Source organism: Phalangium opilio, unplaced genomic scaffold, assembly GCF_054372755.1.
Source record: "Phalangium opilio isolate 3A_F unplaced genomic scaffold, DU_Popi_V2 ptg000113l_1, whole genome shotgun sequence".
In the NCBI taxonomy this organism is placed as follows: Eukaryota; Metazoa; Arthropoda; class Arachnida; order Opiliones; family Phalangiidae; genus Phalangium; species Phalangium opilio.
The window spans coordinates 4,742,517-4,765,131 of record NW_028324209.1 but is presented as its reverse complement, the minus strand read 5'-3'; the positions used below and the strand labels follow the sequence as shown (position 1 = coordinate 4,765,131).

General features: G+C 36.6%; 5 protein-coding genes across 6 annotated transcripts; 3 read left to right on the top strand and 2 right to left on the bottom strand.

The window, feature by feature from the left end:
- Positions 1-30: 30 nt before the first annotated feature.
- Remo (Remoulade) lies at positions 31-7,412 on the top strand. The gene is made up of 15 exons (XM_089852461.1): positions 31-148; positions 218-863; positions 1,007-1,267; positions 1,337-1,408; positions 1,482-1,553; positions 1,613-1,684; positions 1,749-2,469; positions 3,309-3,461; positions 3,534-3,839; positions 3,907-4,114; positions 4,178-4,282; positions 4,583-4,823; positions 4,886-5,071; positions 5,150-5,332; positions 5,404-7,412. The coding sequence occupies exons 3-15, from the start codon at positions 1,053-1,055 to the stop codon at positions 6,989-6,991; spliced, it is 4,122 nt and encodes a 1,373-aa protein (XP_089708587.1). The 5' UTR covers positions 31-148; positions 218-863; positions 1,007-1,052; the 3' UTR covers positions 6,992-7,412.
- A 246-nt stretch (positions 7,413-7,658) lies between these two features.
- On the top strand, positions 7,659-11,891 carry LOC149623477 (AP-5 complex subunit beta-1-like). The gene is made up of 13 exons (XM_089852474.1): positions 7,659-7,914; positions 8,044-8,138; positions 8,234-8,360; positions 8,427-8,582; positions 8,649-8,975; positions 9,043-9,255; positions 9,322-9,689; positions 9,747-9,888; positions 9,954-10,263; positions 10,325-10,391; positions 10,455-10,751; positions 10,823-10,969; positions 11,516-11,891. The coding sequence occupies exons 1-13, from the start codon at positions 7,804-7,806 to the stop codon at positions 11,751-11,753; spliced, it is 2,598 nt and encodes an 865-aa protein (XP_089708600.1). The 5' UTR covers positions 7,659-7,803; the 3' UTR covers positions 11,754-11,891.
- Oat (Ornithine aminotransferase precursor) lies at positions 11,880-16,352 on the bottom strand. Its single transcript, XM_089852485.1, has 7 exons — positions 16,160-16,352; positions 14,220-14,444; positions 13,929-14,152; positions 13,693-13,868; positions 13,152-13,230; positions 12,835-13,087; positions 11,880-12,307 (listed from the first exon to the last, which is right to left on the bottom strand). Exons 1-7 carry the CDS (start codon positions 16,350-16,352, stop codon positions 12,147-12,149), a joined length of 1,311 nt encoding a protein of 436 aa, XP_089708611.1. The 3' UTR covers positions 11,880-12,146.
- A 581-nt stretch (positions 16,353-16,933) lies between these two features.
- LOC149623475 (uncharacterized) lies at positions 16,934-20,906 on the top strand. Of its 2 annotated transcripts, XM_089852479.1 has the most exons (8): positions 16,934-17,121; positions 17,389-17,597; positions 17,673-17,899; positions 17,965-18,134; positions 18,191-19,115; positions 19,185-19,428; positions 19,504-19,647; positions 19,714-20,906. In XM_089852479.1, the coding sequence occupies exons 2-8, from the start codon at positions 17,457-17,459 to the stop codon at positions 19,837-19,839; spliced, it is 1,977 nt and encodes a 658-aa protein (XP_089708605.1). In that variant the 5' UTR covers positions 16,934-17,121; positions 17,389-17,456; the 3' UTR covers positions 19,840-20,906. The 2 variants fall into 2 exon arrangements, with proteins under 2 accessions (XP_089708605.1, XP_089708604.1); XM_089852478.1 differs by having other exon boundaries at positions 16,934-17,597.
- mRpS26 (mitochondrial ribosomal protein S26) lies at positions 20,709-22,484 on the bottom strand. The gene is made up of 4 exons (XM_089852490.1): positions 22,018-22,484; positions 21,803-21,940; positions 21,182-21,305; positions 20,709-21,114 (listed from the first exon to the last, which is right to left on the bottom strand). Exons 1-4 carry the CDS (start codon positions 22,347-22,349, stop codon positions 20,923-20,925), a joined length of 786 nt encoding a protein of 261 aa, XP_089708616.1. The 5' UTR covers positions 22,350-22,484; the 3' UTR covers positions 20,709-20,922.
- Between the last annotated feature and the right edge of the window lie 131 nt (positions 22,485-22,615).

Here is a 22,615-nt window from a genome sequence, read left to right as displayed (position 1 = left end):
TGGAGAAAAGAGATAAGATGGAGTGGTAATTTGGCAATCTTGGAGGAGAGAACGTTTCCCTCTTCCAAGTTGTAATGATGATGGGCGACCTGTGGCACTGAAACTCCCCCAGTGTACTTTGAGCACGCCTCTAGCCCTCTACCCTTCGGTATGCGATTTTTAAGTGCAACCGCGTTGCGCTATTGTATTTGTATGAGAACTAACTTCTATTTTTAAGACAAAGGGGGCAACCTTTACGATTTCGTACGGTACGACCCTACCTAAACGCTGAGGATACTGGGAAGAGCTTGGTGCCGTAGGTGGCGGTACAGACTACAGAGACATCGTTATAGCTATGGGGATTCGAGGAAGCAGCCTCTCCATCCCTCTCTCCTTCAAGATAAATCCAGGGCCCACTTCCCGGTAACGTGATCAAGTGGGCTATTATTAAGGGCTGATAATAAGAAGAGCAAGGAACCAAAGCCTGAAAAATCAATATTATAATAAAAGAGATGGTTATTAAAAAGCAGAAAAAATAAATAAGGAAAATTTTAATATATTAAAATAGTTCGGAACTGGCGAATAATTTGATTTCCAAATAAAGTTGTTTATTACTCATTTTTAGCTCACGTCTGCAAGTGAGCACGTAAGTGACGTCACGTTTGATGTCGATGGCCAATCAAGTGGCTGTGTAACTGGACTTTAAAATCGGAAAGTTGTCAAATAATACGAATGGTTTTTAATTATTTTAAGTAGCTAATTATTTCGTTATTTAATGTGTAAAATTGATATCCCACTCCAACTATACTTGGTTTAAAAGGGCCTATGCAACGCTATATGTTTTTAACATTTTATACCTTATAAAACCTTCATGTTGGAAACCTGTAAGTTAGGCCTTTACACATGTTTTTTTTTTATTTGAAGCCATAAACATTGAAGTGATTGTGATTCAGACACTAAAATGAATTTCATTGTTTTTTACATAATGATTGTAATTATTGATTATCGATAGTAAATTGTATTGTAGGTTAGCCTTTACCGGCGAGTCATTATGCTGTTAACCATATTTCTTCATGATGCGTGTGCTTACAACATTTTGGTTCCTTCTCACGCTCACGGTGCTCGTTGCACCAGTGTTCTCATGCCCAAGTTCTTGTCGTTGCACCCTTTCGAAGGGAAAGAAGAAAGACGACGGAGATTTTGGTCTCAAAGTAACGTGCAATCGACTAAACCTGACTAGTTTAGATAAAGCAGATTTTAGCCTATTACCAAATGACACTGTCTCTTTGTAAGTACTATCATCTTCTTGATAATGTCAGTTATATTTTAACTGATATAATATCTGTTCCGTCATTAGAACAATATCCAATACGCCTTTAAATAAATTAAGAAGTGAAGAATTTTTGGGACTTGAAAGTGTAACTAAGCTGTAAGGAACTAAATTAATTAATTAATTGCGAGTCACTTGACAGTATAACTGATGGTTTCATATTGTATTATAGTGACTTATCGAGAAACAAAATTATTCACATTGAAAAATTTGCATTTTCTAACATGACTTCTTTGAAAAAACTGTAAATTACTTATTCTATTAATATTTTGAATTTTGATTAACCTAGAGCTTAATTTCCAGAAATCTTTCGTTTAATTCAATATCCGTACTTGGTCCTGATGTCTTCTCAAATCTACCGTCATTGGAAAAATTGTATTAACTACTGACGTTTTTCAAAATATGTACTAGTTTCAAAATAATTCATTTATTCTTACAGAGACCTGAAAGGAAATCCCTTAATGTGTGATTGTCATTTACAATGGTTTCTAAATTGGTACCGCAATAATGATATAAAAGTTACTCCCGGTTCCACTTGCCAATATCCGGCTCAATTACGAGCCATGCAGCTTATAAAACTAAGCGGCAAAGACACCCATTGCGACTACCCATTGCAACTTCCTTTATTCGAGCTCCTTCCTTCAAAAAGTCAACTAGTTTTTGAAGGAGACTTTCTTACTTTGGAATGTCGCATCTCGGATATAGATGGTGAAACTAAAATTGTTTGGTTACAAGATAGCCATCGAATTAGCGACGAATTAGATGCCACTCTTGAAATTGAACGAAATAGAGAAAATGGTCTTGTTACGAGCTATCTATCTTTGGATTTAATTTTGAATCATACTGGCTCGTGGATGTGTAGAGCCGTAACCAAAAGAGGAAATTTATCAAGAACTGTCAAGATTGTTGTAGTTTCTCAAAAAACTCCGCCGTGTCAAGAAGAAATTACTATCGGGAACAAAGGACAATATCATTGGCCTCAAACTTTGGGTGGAATTTTAGTGGAATTACCATGTGTTTCACTTTCACCAGCTGTTTTGGCTTATAAACAGCCTCATGTTTATCGCACTTGCAGTATGGGTGGCATTTGGGAAGAAATTGACGCTTCCGAGTGCCCTTATGTATCGGAAGTTACTAATATTCTTGAACAGTTTGCCAAGGTAGATTTTCAAGAAAAGATTTATGTTAAATAGTGCAGGGAGCCCACCGGTCCTATAATTCCTATAAATTCCTATATTTTTGAACCTGTCCTTTATTAGCCTATAATTTCATGAAAGGTCCTATAATATCCTATATTTTTGACTTAGTCGAAGTTTTCGTATAGTTTAGCATCAAATTTATCAAAATTTAGCTTTTTTTTATTATCGAGATCACATTTGAATGGAGACCGAAATTGCGGAGCTCGCTTAGGATTTTTTATATATTATATTATGTTATATTTTAATTAGCCTTATTCCTGATCAGCGCCACCTACCCATAGCGGCGACTTTGAGAACTACTGTAAGCGGCAAGCCAATCAGATGTCGCTAAAATCTGGTGACGTCATTTTTGGTAAGACCCGAGTGTGCCAGTCAGTGACGTCACCAGATTTTAGCGACATCTGATTGGCTTGCCGCTTACAGTAGTTCTCAAAGTCGCCGCTATGGGTAGGTGGCGCTGATCAGGAATAAGGCTAATTAAGTTCTTCTGAGTTTTCAAAGTAAAATCCAATTTGTTATTTTTTATTTTTTGGGATTTTTCTACATAGTTTAAGCCCAAAATTGTATTATATTAGAGCTGCATTTTTAGTCCTATATTTTCCTATAAAAACACGTGATTTTTTCTCCTATAAAATCCTATAATTCCGGAAAAAAATTCCTATTTTTCCTATAAGGAATTTAAATTTAAGAGTGGGCTCCCTGATAGTGTATAATACCTGAGAAATGAATGTTTGTGCTCTTTCCTGTAGGTATAGCTTAAAAAAAATTATCTAAGTTTTCTTAATTTATCATCATTTTAGACAAATCTTTCCGAAAGCAAGACTGTTCTAGATACAGCTAGAGGTTTACGTAATTATACTGGAAATGGCAGTTCTTTAACTGACCATATGGATTTGGTTTATATAACGCAAACCCTGGAAAATTATTTAGCTTTAGTTCCTCAACACAAAGAGGTAGTTAATGTTTCACAAATGATATTAAGGAAACATTGTGCGAAGTATAATAATTCTTGAATATTGGCGTAGCTTGGAGAAATTCTGTTGGATGTTATTAGCGCAATTTTGGGCCGAGATAAAACTTTGTTAAAATTAGCTCAAGAAGAGGATAAGACCCGCAACAAACTCTACCGTTTAATCGAATCCTTAGCTACAGCCATGGCTGATTCCTCTATTCATCATTCCCACCCAAATCTGCTTGTTGAAGAGTTTCTCGTTAAATCTGAAAGCTTCCCGGGAATGAGATGTACCGCGTTTAAAGATTCTCTATCACATTGGGGTCGTAATTTACACTGCATCAGCGTAAACGCGACTTTACCTCTTAATTTTGATAAGGTATAACAAGAATGGCGGCTTTCTTCCCCTTTCAAGTCTTCTAAAAATCTATACTTATTAAATATAGCCGATGGAAGCTTCAATATACGTCCCTCACTCCATCTTTGGTTCCTCTAAAAATAAAAACCAAAGAGCCACTGCTGGCATTCCGACAATTAGAAGTTCAGGACGTAAACTTCAATTTGCTCTTTATCGTAAAAGTATTCTTTTTCCGCGTCCCGATTCTTTAAGTGTAGAAAGGGATGTAACAACGGCAGTTATTAGTTGTCAAACAGGTATCATAGTCGTGTCCCCGAGTCCATTGATACGATTGATCATTCATTATCTGACTCCTTTAGTTCCTCCACAAACAAAAAACCTTATTCAACCATTGCAAATTACGTTGCAAGTTCCAGCGTACACCGAAGATGCGAAACCAGTTAGATGGGATGTTAATGCGGCTGGTTAGTTACTTTCCTTGATGTTAAAAGAAATTAGCCTTATTCCTGATCAGCGCCACCTACCCATAGCGGCGACTTTGAGAACTACTGTAAGCGGCAAGCCAATCAGATGTCGCTAAAATCTGGTGACGTCACTGACTGGCACTCTCGGGGGGTCTTACCAAAAATGACGTCATCAGATTTTAGCGACATCTGATTGGCTTGCCGCTTACAGTAGTTCTCAAAGTCGCCGCTATGGGTAGGTGGCGCTGATCAGGAATAAGGCTAATTGGCATCTTAATATTTCAATTATTATAAATTTAGATGGAAAAGGAGACTGGACGACGCAGGGCTGCGTGATTAATTCTGTTGTGGGGCAATCGGTCACATTTTTTTGCAGTCGCTTGGGAAATTTTGGAATTATGCAAGATTTGGATAAAGTTCGTTATCAACTTCGTTACTTGAAAGCCCAGTTTCGTATGGCACATCCCGTTGTGTGTGTGGGATCATTTATTTGTTTAGTCCTTCTCGTTTTCACGATCTTTATCTTCTGTAAAGAGTGGAAGTAAGTTACTTAGATTAAGTTCGAGCAACTCGTATTAAATAAAGGGTTGTTGAAAATTGCAGAAATATAAAAATGCCAAAGAAAATGAAACACAGTTTATTAAATACGTGGATTGCAATATCGGCACTCGTCTTAACATTTACATTGGGTATCCAACAAACTGATTTTGCGATAGTTTGCCAAATTGTTGGTTTAGTCATCCATTATCTCACTCTATGCACCCTTGTTTGGATGATAATTACTGCAAAGTAATTAACGGTTTTTAATTCTTTAGTATAGTGTTTTATCCTTTGGGTAATTAATTTTGTCTTTTATTATTGTCGCAGTAATATGTACAAGCATTTAACGAGACACGACCCAATCGACCTTCCACCTGACGAGCCACCGCCTGATCCTACCGTTCCACCTAAACCAATGATGCAATTTTATTTGGTCGGTTGGGGTATCGGTACTATAATATGTGGGATATCAGCGGCTGTACATTTGAATGCGTATCACAATCCTTCTTTGTACGTAATGCAGCGCGTCTTTGTAAGTTTGGTGTGTTATAGATTGTTTAACGAATTTTAATCATTTTCAGCTGTTTTTTATCGAAGACTTCGAGTTTGGCAGCTTTTTACGGACCAGTTGTGGTTTTCGTGACGCTTTTATTTATATATTTCCTTCTGATAAGGTGTCATTATTCCCGAGAAATTGAAACGAGCGGTGTACTTCTAGTTGGAAGTCCGACAAATACTAACGCCGATACTGACAGTCTTATAGATTTGGAGTTTAACCCTTCTTCTCAGCTGCGCGCGCTATTTGTTCTATGGTTCCTTTTCGTCAGTGCGTGGACTTTGGCGGCTTTTAGCGTCGCTCGTCTTTTTCCTCGGGTCCTTCCTCCTTATGACGCGGTCTTCTTCGGTCTCTTTTATTTCATTTTAAGCGTTCTTCTCGGAGTTTTTGTCTTTTGTTTTTACATCTACTTTCGCAATGATCTAAACCTAAGATTAAAATGGTGGCTCTATCCAAGCGCCGCGAACGATAGAAATAACTCCATTTTGAATCTAAGGAAAAGTGGAAACTCCCCTATTGTAAATATTACGGAGAATTTAGTCGAGACTTTGCCCCAGAATCCCGCAGTTCAGGTTGATAAACTGTCTAACGCGATCGCTCTCCCACCTAGAGACGTTGTAATTGACAATGCGCGGTGCCACGTTAATTTGCTCTCGAGTCACGCGTCCGCCACCCCGCCTAATAATTGCGGAGTCGAACTGTTTTATAACCCTCGCCAGAGTATCGTTGCTAAAAAGTTTTTTGAGAAAAATCGACGGCAACAGCAACTAAAATCGTTGCAGAAAAATAATTTGGCTAAAGCTCAAACCTCGTTCGAATCGGAACATTTTATACGTACTCGCGCTTACAGCGATACGGAGAAAGCTAGTACTTATCGAAGCGCCGGTGATGAGGAAAAGAGTCAGTTGTGTACTAGTCAATCCTATAGTGGCGCCGCCGCTATAGCTACGCGCTCTGATCATTTTAAAGACAATCCGCCGAAAACCGCTTTAAACGTACAAAATGGACTGGTTGAAATTCACCCCGAGCCCGATCATCTGGTCAAGAAACCCTCTAGTCCAACAAAAATAAATTCTCAGGAATACTACCAAAATGTTTCAAAGAACTGCTCAAAGCCCGTAAACCCTCAGTTCTCAACGACGACGAATTGCGAAAGAAGTTCGTGTTCCGAATGTTCAAAGTGTCATCCGGGGAAACCACGCTCCCTTTGTAGTCAGAGTTGCTATTCAGATTTCACGAGTGTCTCGCAAAATGCTCAGAAACGTCGGTCGCGCTCTGGTCGAAGCAAATGGAGGAAAAACTCTCGCCAATATAGTTGGGACGATAAATACGACAATCGCGCCAAAGTCTTTATACCGCCCTCTCCTTCGTCTCCTGGTCCAATGAGTGCTGAAATGGATATTAAAATTAGCCCCGTCCCGGTTTCGCGGAGCAATAGCAAGAGAAAGCAAAAAAGAAGGGGGGATACGCGAGGGTCTAACAGGTCGCGAGATAGAAGTTTTGCCAGGTCTCAAAGCGCTTACGAACAAATGGCAGCTGTAAATAGTGAGAAACTTATATCAGACGATGATCAGTTAGTTTCTAAGCCACTGCACCAAGAAACGCGAATGTAATTTAAAGAATGTCCAAATATCGGAACAATCGTCGACGTTTTACACTTCATTATTCTTGAAAATTGTGTTGTTTTTCATACTCAGCTGTAGGTAAACAGTTCCCCGTAAAAGATTTACTTTTAATCATTGATTGACACAGTATTATGCGGTATTATCTACCGCTGTGGCTAGCGGTAATCTTAAATCACTTCACGAGTATGCTTCCTCTATGTATAAAAAAAACCTACTACATCGCTTACGCATTAGTTCCTATGAAATTTTTTTTAACTCCAGCTTTTTACGTGAAAAATCTATCAAGAGGAGACATTTTTATATAAATTTTTATTCTCAAAGAAAACCAAGGAAAATATTTCTACCGACGTAATTTGGTTGTTTTTGTAGAAGACAGTGTAGAATTTTATGGTAAAAACAAAAAGTAAAATTTGTGTGTAAAAATTTATTTCGGCGGGGTTTCAAACCTCTAATCGTGCTCTAATTAATTGTACAAAATACAAAATGAGCTTTTACATTTTAATTAGTCACGACGGCAAGATTTTTAATTAAAAGTGATTGGGCTCTACTTGTCATATGTCCAGTAGAGTCCAAGTACTTTAATTAAAAACCTGGACATTGACTACTTAAAATGTTTAACCTTAGAACTTTTTTTAATTAAGTGGCCAAAAAGCCAGTAGACCCCGAAGCATTTAATTTTTAAACTGGCCCACATAATTTTTAAAGTGGTGGACGCTTTGGCTTTGCAAGTTTGCACGTGTGACGTGCAGTCGCGCAGATAAAGCGTGATCGAGTCGGCTGTGGTTGACAGCAGAGAGAAGATGAGTGCTATCAGAAAACGCAGAGTTTCTTTTCAAAGTATTATAGAAAGTGTAACTTCGTTTTATAATATGGCCGAAATCCAAGAGGAAGAGTATTTTAGTGTTTTAAAGGTTAAATTTAGTTAATTTTATCCATTGGTGTTATTAGTTCGATTGCCAGTATGGCGATGAACCAAGGCTTAAGCAGAAGGGGGCGGTGCACGGGTTTGTTTACATTTTTTTCACATGCTTTTTTTACAGTTAATGTACCTTGAAACAGTTGCGGATGATGTAAAAGTTGAAAAATTGATTCAAATTCAAGAAGGAACCGTAATTCAGTCGAATAGCTTGAATGTGTTAGTATTATAATCCATATTGAGAAAAAGATTAGCTGAAAACTAAGTATTGACAGTTCTTTCAATGCTTCTTTACGTTCATTACAAAACTTTAGCATAGAGTTTGTGTTGAATTCCCTTCAAGCTTTATTTCAACATCTAAGTCAATCAAAAAAACAATGTTACTTGCAAAGTCAAGTGCTTGTAACTGCCACCCAGGTTTTGCTTTCAGCCCAAGATAACGTAAATGGCATTTACTCAAAATATTTGAAGTCAAACAATAACTGATTGATAATGTTGCATCTTCAGGAAGATAATAACAATATTTACAATCTGGCTTGTAAACATCGTGACTTCTTACTTCAAAATTCCTTTTCTTCAAATTTTCAAAAATCAGATACTTTTTCTCCTTTGATATCAAACATTGCGGCCCAATGTCTTGAAGAAATGGAGTTGGAAATGCCCGTAAATAAAATTGCGGATTAATTTTTGAGCCCTTAGACTTAAATACTTCTCCAAAACCTACCAAAGGGTCTTATTTCAGAAGGTTCTATAGACCAGATTTGGTCAGTATGTCGTCAAAAAAACATAAGCGCCTCTTATGTCCAATCAGCAGTCATACTCTTAAGCCAAATTACAAAAAATCAAGATGCAATTTTGAGAAAAGAGATATTGTGTTGCGGCCCAATTGAAGAAAGACTAGTAGAGAAAGATAATTTTGATGGGATCTCCGCTCCTCAAGATATAGCTGTTTCAATTATTGATTCATTGCCATTCATGTGTCCAGTTGCTACTTATCATACCTTCACTAACATTGTTGAAATACTGAATAGGGAAAATCCCAAAATATTTAACGGGGTATGATTCTTCAACGCAAACGTAACTAGGCCATGAAGAAACTACCATGTACACTTAAAATTTTTAGATATTGAAGATGTGGCTATCAAAACTTTCCTTTTCAAGCGACATACTTTGGCTTCATTTATCCCTCTATCTTCAGCATTGTTTAGAAAATGGTACGGCAGTCCCTGACGAAGATAAACAGTTCTTGTTTTCCCAATTATGCAAAAGAGCCAATCATGCAAAAATATCCCCAGCCGAAAGACTTCTACTATTAGATTGGATTGAAACCATTTTAGTACGACGTTACTTTGTAAAAAAAAATTCCAATTTCAGTAGTAGTAAATACTTTAATTCTAATTAGGAATTAAAAGGCCAAAATCCAAACTACCTCGTATATAATTTAAAATGGGTACCTAGTCCATTTGATGGTAATGATACGTTTGTCAAAAAAATGAGAATTTTGGTAATATCAAGACCACAAAATTCAATGGAAAGCGCTATTTTACCTCTTGTGGCTTGTCTACGCAAAGCCATCGCTATTAACAAATCTTCCAAGGCTTCCTCGGTTGTTTTGCGAACAATTTTCTTCGTACTGAAGAAAATACGTGGCCGAAAAGATATTGAAAACCATTCGACAATGTTGGCAGTTTCTCTGCTAGATCAATCCATGTGTTCCATGAGATTGGTGGTTGATTTTATTAAATGCGTCAAAGATTGTGACCCTAAAAGGTACCAAATGGTTCACACCATCAAATGCAAACGATAATTTTCGCTCAAATTTTATAGCGGTCTTCCTGAAGCTTTATGGAAAGGAATTCTAAATAAATTAATATGTTTGGATATGGAAGAAGCTTATGATAACTTGAAATGGTTACTAATTTGTTTGCATCATATTGGGAAGTCAGATTTTCCTATAGATAGAATTAAGGTACATAAATCTACCTGAAGATGAAGGGTTAAAAGTGGTTTAATAGAGATCAACTTCATTTTCAGTCGTTTTTAAGATTTTTGGGAAAATTGGTTGATTCTTGTCAAGAGCTGCGTAGTGATTGGATTAATTCTCATTTACTGTTGAGCGAAGTTACTCATTTGTTAGGTCGACCCGATGTCGGCATGCTTTACTCCGAACTTGGGCATATGCTTCATTCTTTATCGCAACCATCCTTTAAAGAGGATAGGCAACCCGATATCGATGTTTGCAGTAAAGCCAAGTTATGTTACGCCGCCTTAATGTGCCTTACTCCCCCTAAAGTCCGGCAACTATTTACTACTTCTACCTCGACAATTCGACCGGTTGTTAATGGTTTGTTGTAAATGCCAAATTAACGATGATACTTATGATAGTAATCATTTAAATTCCGCAGTTACGTCGGATGTCAGATTAGCAGCACCATTTTTACAACAAATGGACGCGTTTTTACATATTGAAAAGTAGTAGCGCGAATTGAAATAGTTTTCCCTTAATTATCAATTTAATTGACCTTTTTTTAATAGGTGTAGCGCGAAACCCGTTATTGGAAATCAATCCACGATTGACGATGTTGAATTGTACTTGGGTAAAATTAAGACCCAAACGACTAACGGAGGCGTTAACGTAAAATTGAAAATTAAATTTCGGCAAAATCAGGATTTTTCCTCCATTTTTGGTGTAACTGTAAAAACGCACGTAAATGCCAATGTCGCCTTACCAATTGAAGATATTGAAATACCCTCATTAACAATGAATAATGAGAAGGAAATTAATGTTAATGTTATACCTTTAAAAACTTGTCCCGCACTGCTAAAATTCTCGTAAGTGTTGCAAAACAAATTCAAATTGGAAATACAATCTTTAATTAAAGAGTATAAAAATTATTTTACAGCGTGTATTTCACTACTCTTTCTGGTGAAAGTTTTTTCTCTCCCCTCAATTCTGAAGTAACGTTAAACATAGATGACTTCTTTCAACAAGTTAACTGTGATAAAATCGAAAAGTTCGACAAACTTTGGGAAACAATTAAAACTAATCAGTATGTGTAAATCCCAGGGGTGTGCGAGTACTCGTTAAATACGAGTACTCGGTTCGAGTATCGAGCCATGTACTCGACTCGATACTCGATAACAACACATTGAGATACTCGAGACAGATTCGAGTAGCTTTTTAACTTCTTAAATACTCGACAAATACTCGAATCCGAGGCTTATAACTATAGCAGACGATGAGTTCATGAGCATTTATTTTGAAAATCACCTGTTCAATGTTTAATTGATCACTAGCAATCTTTTTGAACTAGTTAGTTATTAGATAATTGAACATTTTCGTTATTTTCAAGAAATTTACAAAATTGCTACTCGACAAGTCAATATTTGAGACTCGATAATTACTCGAAAGAAGCAAAATTTGACCTATCTAAATACTCGATACTCGAAAGGATTTTTGAGACTCGGCTCGATACTCGATAAGAAATTAATTTTGATACTCGGACTCGGGTCGAAACCGAAAAAACGGGACTCGCACACCACTGGTAAATCCAACACTATGAAGTGGATTAATTAAATTCATAATTCGTCTTCAGGTCTTTTTCATACGCAACGTGTTTCGTGCCAATAGAAATCCAAAGTCTGATGGAAAAATTTAAAATGGTATCTAAAGAGGGTGATCAAAGTGTGGCAATTATTTTACCACCAAAATCACATTTGTTAATGAAGTTTCGCCAAAGTTTCGATGTGCCTGGAACGCAAATTTATTTAGAAACTGATAATTTGGACTGTCTGCCATGGATCAATAATTATTTGAATAATTTATCAACGTAAAGAAAGCGGTTAATGCCTGTTAAGTTTTAAAGCGCGTAGTCTCTGATAAACCTTTGAGACTCATTTGTTTAAATTTTACGTTAAAGGGGTTGGTAATGATGGGTAGTAAAAAAATCAACAATAAAATTTTGACAAATATCCTTTAATTTACTTCCAAAATGTCTTTAACACAAAAATATACCCTTAATTAGATTAAAAACTTAACCTAAAAATACCATAACATTCAACAAAAATAACATTTGTTTGACTTTTTTTAAAAATAAGGTTTTTTGACATTTTTGAGTTCCATCCCAGTTAATTAAAATTTGGCCACGATAAAGTTATACATCTTAAGAAAAAAAAATCAAAGTTTGAAATAACTTTTCAAAGTATTCTCATTTTGGGAACGACGCATCACAGAGAAAGAATAGTTTTCTTGATAATGTCGACACATTCTTCCAATTGTTCTTGGGTTAGAACGAGAGGAGGAGCAAATCTAATCTTATCTCCGTGAGTTGGTTTGGCAAGAAGACCATTATCACGGAAACGTAGGCAGACATCCCACGCGTCAAACTCTGAAGGTTTAATATTAGATATTAGCAAGGTTTATAGGTAACTATTTAATCAGGGGTGTGCGGGTACCCGACCCGATACCCGAAACACATTTTTTAGGACCCGAACAGGTACCCGAGTCCCAATTTTAAGCCTTTGCCAATACCCGCCGACGCCGAGTCTGATGGGTCCAGTTCATGACGTTACCGCGCGTGTTTCAATACTTCTGCCTTTCATAATTAAATAATTTAATTAGTATTAAGTTATTAATTAATATTGTTTAATGAATTACACTATGGGGGATAATGGCTCAGCTTTGAAATCTAGCTTTAAATTGGACTGTAAGGAAAAGCAGAGACCCAAATTGGACCCGAAAGCTAATTTTGGGGATTTTGAAGGACCCGAAGACCCGACGGGTAATTGAAAATTGGACCCGATACCCGCGGGTATCGGGTCCAATTTTCTATTACCCGAAATTTACCCGACACCCAAAAATGTGGACCCGCACAGCCCTGTATTTAATAGAACGTATGTTGTTTAATTAATTTACTTGAATTTATGACGATGGCATTTAAGAGTCCCTTTCCTCTTACAGTTTTGATAATGTCTTTAGGAAGTTTGTTAAGCTCCTGTCGTAACATTTCTCCCATTTTAAACGCGTTATCAGCTAAATTTTCTTCTTCCAATACTTGCAAGGCAGTTGTCGCGACTTTGCAAGCTAAGGGGTTACCGCCATAAGTTGAGCCATGTTCACCAGGCTTGATGACTAACATGATGGGGTCATCAGCCAATACCGCCGATACCTATGATGTTAGTAGTTATAAGTTATTGTCTTGGTCACCGTGTCACCTCAAAGACCATACTTACAGGGTAAATACCACCAGAGAGAGCCTTCCCTAAAATGACAACATCGGGTCTCACATTTTCATAGTCAACTGCCAATCGCCTGAAAAATTTCCTCTATTAATACCAGAAGGGGATAATAGAAGAAGGATGACACTCTGTATCCTCCCTATGCTTTAGTTATGTAACGTCATTCTTCCCAGGCTCCCCCTTTTAGTTTGCTTTCCCGCTCATCAAACTACAAATGGGCATCGCACCGTGATAGGGTGAATTCAATAGTTGTTTGGCACTAAATCCCCAGCAATCATCCCACAAACCTCGTCTTGACGTGGGACAAAATGCGCAAGCGCGACTTGCCAAATATTTAAACGCTAATAGAGTAATGATGAGGGAACTATTTATCGTGCATGTGATTCGGTTTAGTAACCTTGCTCTAAGTGTTCCGATGTTGGGAAGAGTGACGTTACACTCACCCCGCTTTGTGGTACACTTCTCTCGAAGAGAAGTATTATATACTTCTGTTAATACTTATAACGCCTTGTTTAATTTAAAACTTAATATTTACCTCCCAGTTCTGCACAGACCAGTCTGTATCTCATCAGCAATCCATAGTACATTGTATTTTGTACACAGTTCTCGTACACCCTTTAAATAACCGTCATCAGGTACAACCACACCAGCCTCTCCTTGAATTGGTTCAACCATGAAAGCGCAGATGTTAGGGTCGGCTTTAAGAGTGTTCTATAAGATATATTAAAGCACCGTCAATGCTAGTTGTATTTATTTCATGGACTTTAGTACTTCTAAAGCAGCGAGGTCATTGTAGGGAACAATTTGATAACCAGGCATGAATGGTCCAAATCCATCGTAGCTAGATGGGTCCGTTGAACTAGAAATAGCAGCCAGAGTTCTGCCCCAGAAATTACCATCGGCAAAAACAATTTTGGCCTGATTTTTAGGAATCTTTTTAACTTCGTAACCCCATTTTCTCGCTAGTTTGCACGCGGTTTCACCTCCCTCCACACCTTTAACATTAAATTTAATTAAAATTAAACACGTTAAATAAGTATTTCGGACTTTCGCTTGTCTTGCCTGTATTCATGGGCAAAACTTTGTCATAGCCAAAAAGTTTGGTGACATATTCTTCGTATTCCCCTAAGGCTGATGAGTAAAATGCCCTCGAAGCTAAAGTTAAGACATCAGCTTGCTCTTTAAGAGTCGCTACAATTCTGGGATGACAGTGTCCTTGGTTTACAGCGCTGTAGGCGCTCAAAAAATCGTAGTAACGTTTGCCTTCAACATCCCAAACATAGACACCTGTGTAAAATCATTCTCATTGGAAAATTGTCATTTACAATTATACTGGTAGGGTGTAATTCAAATCTAGCTTGACATTAGCTTTAATTTGACTACGTACATTATATAATTGGGAAGCTTTACTTAAAAGTGATGCGACTATAACATTTATGCGAACGCAAGAGCTATTAATCAGTGGGCGAGGGGGGGGGGAGTTGCGGTTTTTAAGTTAAATCCTAGCTGGCTTCCAAGTATTCATTGCAAAGCTTATTAAGAGACAAATTTATATATATAATAAATGTTTTATTTTTCAATTAATCATACACCTAAATATAAGTGTAAGCAGAAGGGGATAATAGAAGAAGGATGACACTCTGTATCCTCTTAATGCTTTAGTTATGTAACGTCATTCTTCAGAGGCTCACCCTTTTAGTTTGCTTTCCCGCTCATCAAACTACAAATGGGCATCGCACCGTAAGGTGAATTCTATAGTTGTTGGGCACTAAATCCCCAGCATTCATCCCACAAACCTCGTCTTGACATGGGACAAAATGCACAAGCGCGTCTTGCCAAATATTTAAACGCTAATAGAGTAATGATGAGGGAACTATTTATCGCGTATGTGATTCGGTTTTGTAACCTTGCTCTAAATGTTCCGATGTTGGGAAGAGTGACGTTACACTTACCGCGCTTTGTGGTACACTTCTCTCGAAGTATTATATATTTCTGGTGTAAGGGACTTCAGTGCTAGAATTATCTTGCAAACAAAACTAAAAAGGCCATTTTGGCTCCAGGCCTAATGCTTTTCATTCAAATGCTTGTAAAAAGCGTTTCTTCACACAAAAATCGCATATTCTAACATATTTATAATCTGAAGGTTAAGTAATAAGCGACACGTAGTAACTTTTAAATCATGACCTTGGAAACCGGAGCTCTGATTTAATTTCATTTTATCTCATTCAATTAACAAAGTTGGTGGTTTGGAAATCGAAATTTTAAGCCTGGTAGATTATAAAATCATATGTTCTATAAAATTTATCTTCATAAAAATTTCTAAATAAGATTCCCATTATTGTTTTTTTTTTTATCTTTAAAACAAATTTGTTTCGAAAGCGGGCGGGATGTATATCTCGTGTTTTTCACACTCAAGAACACAATACCCAAATCTCAATAGGACCTTATCTATTCTATTGTCTAGTGATAAAATACAAAGTCTTTTCTTTGGGGGATTAATCATCTAAAAAGAATGGGATTTATTTGGAAATCTTTTTTTTTTTTCCCAGGGGGTGGGTTTTTTAATTGTGTAATAACATTATATATTTTATTATTTTTGTAATTAAAGGGAAGATAACCCAATTTATAGTGTGCCATATGGATCACATTCCTACCATAAAAACTGTGCCTTTAATGAGAAAAAAAGCTAAAAATTTCACACATAACTTAAAAAAAGGTGATCTTCCCTTTATTTGCTAGTGACTTAAGTAAAAATAACCAAACAGAGTTGCTTTTTGTCTGCGAGTCTTATTGAGAAATATAGTGAGCATTTTATGGGTGCTATAAAAATATAAATCTACTTCGGGTGATCTACTTTGTTTGTAGAAATTAACTACTAATTATCTTGCGACAATTAATTTGTATGTTATTTGTAAAAGGAAAGGCGCTGATAATAACCAATTTAATTGAGATGTCAAACGCGAAATTCAAAACGCGAATTATGAAATTTAGCATATATTTACCTTTCCCACGCTCCAAAGCAACTGGTAGAGGGTGATAATTGTGAGCACCATATTTAGCTTCCCTGTCATACACTTCTTGACTTCTGTCAATGTTTTTAGTTGAGTTAGGAGCGGGAATTGAAGCTAACTTTCGAACATTAGTGATGGCATTCTTGCTGGATTGAAGCTTGCACAGTTGTTTCAGAGAGTTCATTTTGTAATCTATAAATGTAAATTTTTCTAATTATTCGGGGTATACCAACTAAGAAGTAATCCTGAAACATTCACTACATGATATGGCCTTCTAATGGCGGATATATTTTTACAGAATGTAATCATTGCGTCAGCCAGTAGAAATACCGAAATTTTACACTATTATTTAATTAATATTATGTAATAACTTACAGTAATAATTTATGGAACAAATTCTTAAGGTAATTCAAAATATTTGTCTAGAAAAACGTGTACAAACTATTGATTTACGGTGTAAATGTAAATGGATTTCATAAATGAGACGTCTAGTCTATACCGTGACTTCGCGGCAAAGAACTTGTATAGCGGATAGTTAATTTGGATTTTTGGAATGTAGCGGTTCTTGCTTGCCTACCGGCAGTTTTAATTTAACTACACTGGAGGACACTAGAACAGGTTCAGAAACTCTTCAGACTGCTCTGAATATAAATATTCTGGAATAACCCATGACAAAATCCTATGGACAAAATTCGTACCGGAAAAACCGGAGCAGTTCGATTTTTTCGCCTAACGTTGTCAACAAAAAACCACGTGGCTATGATCGATTCCCGGGAATTCCGCCCCTTTTTAAATGCCATAGAAAACTCGTGCCAAAAATAAACCAATACGCAGTTAGCTTACGGGCGGGGTTTCGAATGCAAATTTACGTCTACAAATTCTATCTTTTGTCGGCTGCTTTCGTGGATGGAAGAGATTATTTGCGTATGTTGCGTAAAAAGAAAATAAGAATGGTAATTTTTGTAATTTGGTTTTAATTTTATGTTAATTTATAACGTGTTTTCTTCAAGAAGTTCAGTAAATATGGCGCATAGTCACCCCTTTTCAATTCACGGGTGTAAATATTAGTGTTCACGCTCTATTAATTCCAAATGGAAGCGTTAGGCTTAGAACCATGACAGACATACAGACCAAATATGCAACTGGTGACCTGATCGGAATTTGTATTTTTTCATTGTTGACATCAATAACATTCAAATATTCCAACAATGCCACAACAGTTTTGGTGAAGCCTTCTTTGAATAGCTATTTGGTATAGCTATTTTGAAGTTCATAACTTATTGTGAAAATGAGCTCTCAAGACGCAACGGCAACTGTGACTGCGGCTCAAGAACCAGCCGTGTCATCTACAAATGTTAGGGAAATTTACAAGAATGGATGGCTGAAAAAAATTCCCGTCATTGAGAAACGTCCAGGCCCATTTTCTAAAGTAAGTTTATCAACTCATTTGTCATGAAGTTTATCTTTGCTACCAATTATTGCATTCATATCAATAAATAATTAGGCTCCTAAACCAGAGAAAATTTGGGTAGTATTTTGCGTGCACGATGAAAAGGAACCTTTCTTGGAATATTATGAAAATCGTCGCAGTGCTTATTCACATACTCCCTTATCCAGATTTGATCTAAATCATTGTTTACACATTTCCCCAACAATTTTAATCCAAGAAGATGATCATGAATTTGCAGTTACTTTGGGCACCCAAGTTATTAGATTGGCGGCTCCTACTCAGTATGAAATATTAAATTTTTCTTAACGGTACTTTGTATCCAACAAAAATAACAATAATTTTGCAGGGAGTTAATGGTTGAATGGATTGACACTTTGAATAATAAACTAAGAGAACTTGGAATCTTACAGCCCAAAGATAATGTTTATAGCCGAGAACCTACTCTAGCTCGAAATAACACTTTACCACCATCTCCTTCAGGGCATAATGATAATTTCAGATCATCCGTGTCATCTGGTATAATTAGAGCACTTTAAATCCTGCCTCTTCATTGTGACTAAATGTTTTGACAGATATTTCAGTTGCTGCTGGAAGAGACCCAAACTCCCCTCTTCCCCCAATCCCCCCACTGAATCTCCTCAGTGTACGTAGTGGCCAAGAGAGCCCTTCTTACTCTTCATCAACAGTGACCTATGTCCGCAGTCCTCCCCCTCAACCCCTTCACAACAACAGCAACAATAATTCTCCTTTGCCTCAAACACCAACATATATCCACAGTGCCCCTCCAGATTCCCAGAACAGAAACAACCAGTCTTCCAATGGTGGCAATGTTTTTACATTTGACTTTGTGACCAGTGCCCTGTATGACACAACCAGAACGCCACAATACCACAATTTACCCAATAATACAGAGGTGGCGGCTAATCAAACTTCTTCGGTAAACTCATCACCCGGATGCCTTTACGAACCAATTTTCAGAACACCAGCCGCAACTGTTGATTCTGCTAGAGTCGTTAACAATAATCCGCCAGTTAGGCTTCCTCCCCCCACAATACGCCGGCGTTCTGAAAGTGAAATAGCTAATCCAGTACCAACATCTGGTGTTACAATGACTAACGTGGCTCAAAGAGCTTTGTCCAGTAACCTGACCCATCGTCCTCATAGTTTGAATGGAATTCAAGACATTCGTTCAAATAGTTTTCGTCTTCCAATGAGACACGCGACGTTTTCTCAAACTTCGAGAATGCTTCAAAGACAGCATTCCCATTCACCACATCCAATGGAAGAGGTACCCGCGTCTTACGAAACTCTTCCAGAAAACTACAATGATGAAGGAGTGACGCAGGCAGCTAGCAATACCGCAACATTGTCCCTAAAACAAGCCCAAGTTCAATCTTTATTGAAAGAAATTTCGCATAGAGGGGGAGTCAGATTGTTGTTACGGAAAAAGGACAGTCTGGGGGCGATTGCCCTTGTTGATGCGTTTAACTCAGTTTGGTAATACAACCGCATTAATGGTTGCGCGTAATGCAATGCAAAGACACGTAATTGTTTAAAATCAATTAGGGTTGCTGGATGGAAGCAAAAAGACCATCCCTTACTTCACAATACATTCCATATTGGGGATCAGATTCTCTCTATAGCGGGTCGACAAATTTCAACAGTTCAAGAGGCTAATAAAGCTATCAAGCAGCAAAGTCTCGTGGTTGAATTTATCGTGCAAAGGTTACCATTTGGTCGACCTTTCGCAATCAGACGCGAATTTGAAGGTCAAGATTTAGGTATTGTTAGGGAAGGAAACACTGCTGAGGTAAAAGCAACCTGAACCAAATCTTAAACTGAGATAAAATATTACTATTAAATTAATTAAGATTAATATTTTCAGATTAAGGAAGTAATAAGCACAGGCTTAGCAGCTAGACACGGATTAACCGTCATGTCTCCTACAGTTGATGGAACGGGTTTATGCAACTGGATGTTGACTGAAGTCAATAATAGGCCTTTAAATTTGTTTTTTCGCGATAATGAGGTTGAAACCCAACACTTAACACACACACAGGGACAACAATTAAAACAAATGATTTATTTCTATTAGGTCCAGGAAAGGCTGAATGCGGTTGGTCGTGATATTTCAATCCTAGTTCAACCAGCACAGTTAGTACGCAGCTTGAAGAAGCAACTGAAAGGATTGCGCAACTATAAAGACTATGTTGTTCAGTGATTATGGTTTATGATTACATGGAAGTTTTAAACAAACAAACAAACCTAAGCCCCCTTTTCTTTTTTTTTAAAAGATTTAAGAATGAAAGTTTTTTTTACTGCTAGTCAATCAATGAATGATAGTTTGAAATTATTTGGATTTTTTTTTTTTAAATGAGGTTCACATAACGCGCGATATTATTTTTACAATTATTCACTCAGTAATCATGCTACCGGTATTAGTAATTAATTAATTAAGAAATTGAGGTAATTAAATACAACTACTAGGCTAATGAAAGGAATTTATAATTAATGGGTGTCCTCCCAAGTTACAAGCGATTGTTAATTTTTTTCCTACAATATTAGAAAATCTAATTACTACCTAGAAATTGAGAAATTGTTTTTTATGTATCAGCTATTTTTGTAAATTAGTTTTATAACAACCGGGGGGGGGGGAGATATTTTAAAGGCTCTTTCAGACGATCCAACTTTTTAACTCAGCTCGATGGGTCAAAAAGTTGTATCAACTTGCTTGCCCAACTTTTGAAGGGAAAAGTGAAGTAAATCCTTCCTTTTCACGCGGCGACTAAACATTTACGGTTTACGGCCAAATGGAACTTTTTAAGCGCCACCTACCTTGGCACTTAACGAAATAACCCGCGAAAAAGGCTTCTTTTGTAATTCATTTTGATTGGCCGGGGAAATGAACTTAAAAAGTTGAGTCAGCAAAAATTGGATCACTAATCTATTTTTTCCTAGCCAACTTTTTTGGTGACTCAACTCACACGATCCAACTAGTTGATTCAACTCGAGTTGACCCATCAAGCTGAGCCAAAAAGTTGGATCGTCTGAAAGAGCCTTTAGAGAAACACAAACATCAACAACAGCTGCTTTTTTTGGAAAGAAAAGCGTTTTATTTTAGTATCTTTTTAATAATAGAGTGCCTTATGGAAATTGTACAAATGAAATCCCAATTTGAATTTTTGAACGTGAAACTAAAAGTTACAAAAAGCTAATCTAAGCCTCTATTTAGTATTTTTTTATACTAATTTTACAACAACTGAAAATAAAAATAATTCTAATTAACAATTAGTGTGTTTTTAATTTATTTCTGTTCAATGCTTGATGTTGATTCGTTGGTTTCTGTCCAGTATGGAGACGCCTCAGGATGTGGTACACTTTCCCATAATATTTTACCATTTAAATCAATTGCAAAATTATAATTAACCGTTTCGTCAAGGGCTTTTTCAACAGCTTCATCCAAGTTTTCCATAGTTACGTATGTTTTACTTAGTTCCTGAAAAAAACATGTTGATGATAATGAATGCCTTAATTAATATCATGATAACTTGACTCTTAATTACCTTTTCTCGTTTAACTAGTTTTTCAATCTCTTCTTTCTTTTCCATTAACCAGTTGTCATGGTTTTCTTTTAATTGCAATAGACGTTCTTTTTGAGAGTTTAATTCATCCGCAACTCTAGTCTCTCTGGCAAGAAAGGAAAGGGGTTTCGCTTCAACAGGGTTCGTACAAAATTTTTGGAATGAAATTCCCTGACTTTTCCAGGTTTTCCCTGACTAAATTCCACAAATTTCCCTGACCATTTGCAATAACGTAACTGGCGAACGTATATGAAAACCAATCTATGTTCACTCAAATAATTTTTACACTAGTTATTGTTATAAAAATTTGCCAATTAATTCGTTTAAATTTAATTTAAAGTAAATCATAAATAACCTGAGCGAGCGAAGCGAACTCCGCGAATTTGGGGCTTTGCTGGTCACTCTTATACTTTAAATTTCCCTCCAATATATTTTTCCCTGACATTTCCCTGACTTTTTAGGCCCATTTTCAATTTCCCTGACATTTCCCTGACTTTTTAGGCCCATTTTCAATTTCCCTGACTTTTCCAGGTTTTCCAGGTCGTGTACGAACCCTGTTCAATTATCTCGAGTTAAAAATGTGATTACAAAAGTTAAATGTACCTTAGTATTTTAACTCTTTCATTTTCAAGCTCATTTTCCTTTAGAAGTTTTTCAAACTCTTCTTGTTCCAGCTTGGCTTTTCTCATGGTTATTTCACCAGTATCACTCATTTCTTGACATTCTTGTTTGAAATATTTTCTAATAAATATTACAATACCATAATTAATTATTTGCAATCATAATATTTCTTAAAAAAACATTTTATTAGGCCTTACGCGATTGCGCGCATTGATGTATGGTAATTGTTAAATAAGCGAGTAATTTCTTTAAATTCATATTCTTCAATATTGGGTGTTTTAGGGATGAAATACAATTTAGATTTTGCAGGAGGTAACCAAGATGGTTTACGAACTGGTTTCTTTCTGTATCGAACTTGCTGGTATTCCACACTTGGCTGATGCTTTGAATGGACCAAAACATGATCTAATGTTCTTATTGCACTAAAATACGTGACGTTTGATGATGGCAAGTGAAAGTAGGCACTTTTATTAACATTTTTAAAATAATTTAACTTGTATAAACAACGTAAAATTTGTGAATTAACCATATTTAACACGTTACACGTTATGAAGGAATAATCACTAAGCCTAGCACATGGTTTCTTATCGTCTGCTTAACTGCGAGTGTGACCCCAAAAGTTGAGTTTCCTCCCTGGTTTCACCCAAAGAGCTTTTTCACTTTCCAAGCCCACTTTTTCAAAATACAAATCTCTTTTATGTTTCAACCATGAATTCACTAATAAGCTTTATGATTTGACTAGAGCTTGTATTATCAACTAGACATATTGTAAATTTGTCTCATCACAAGGACGAG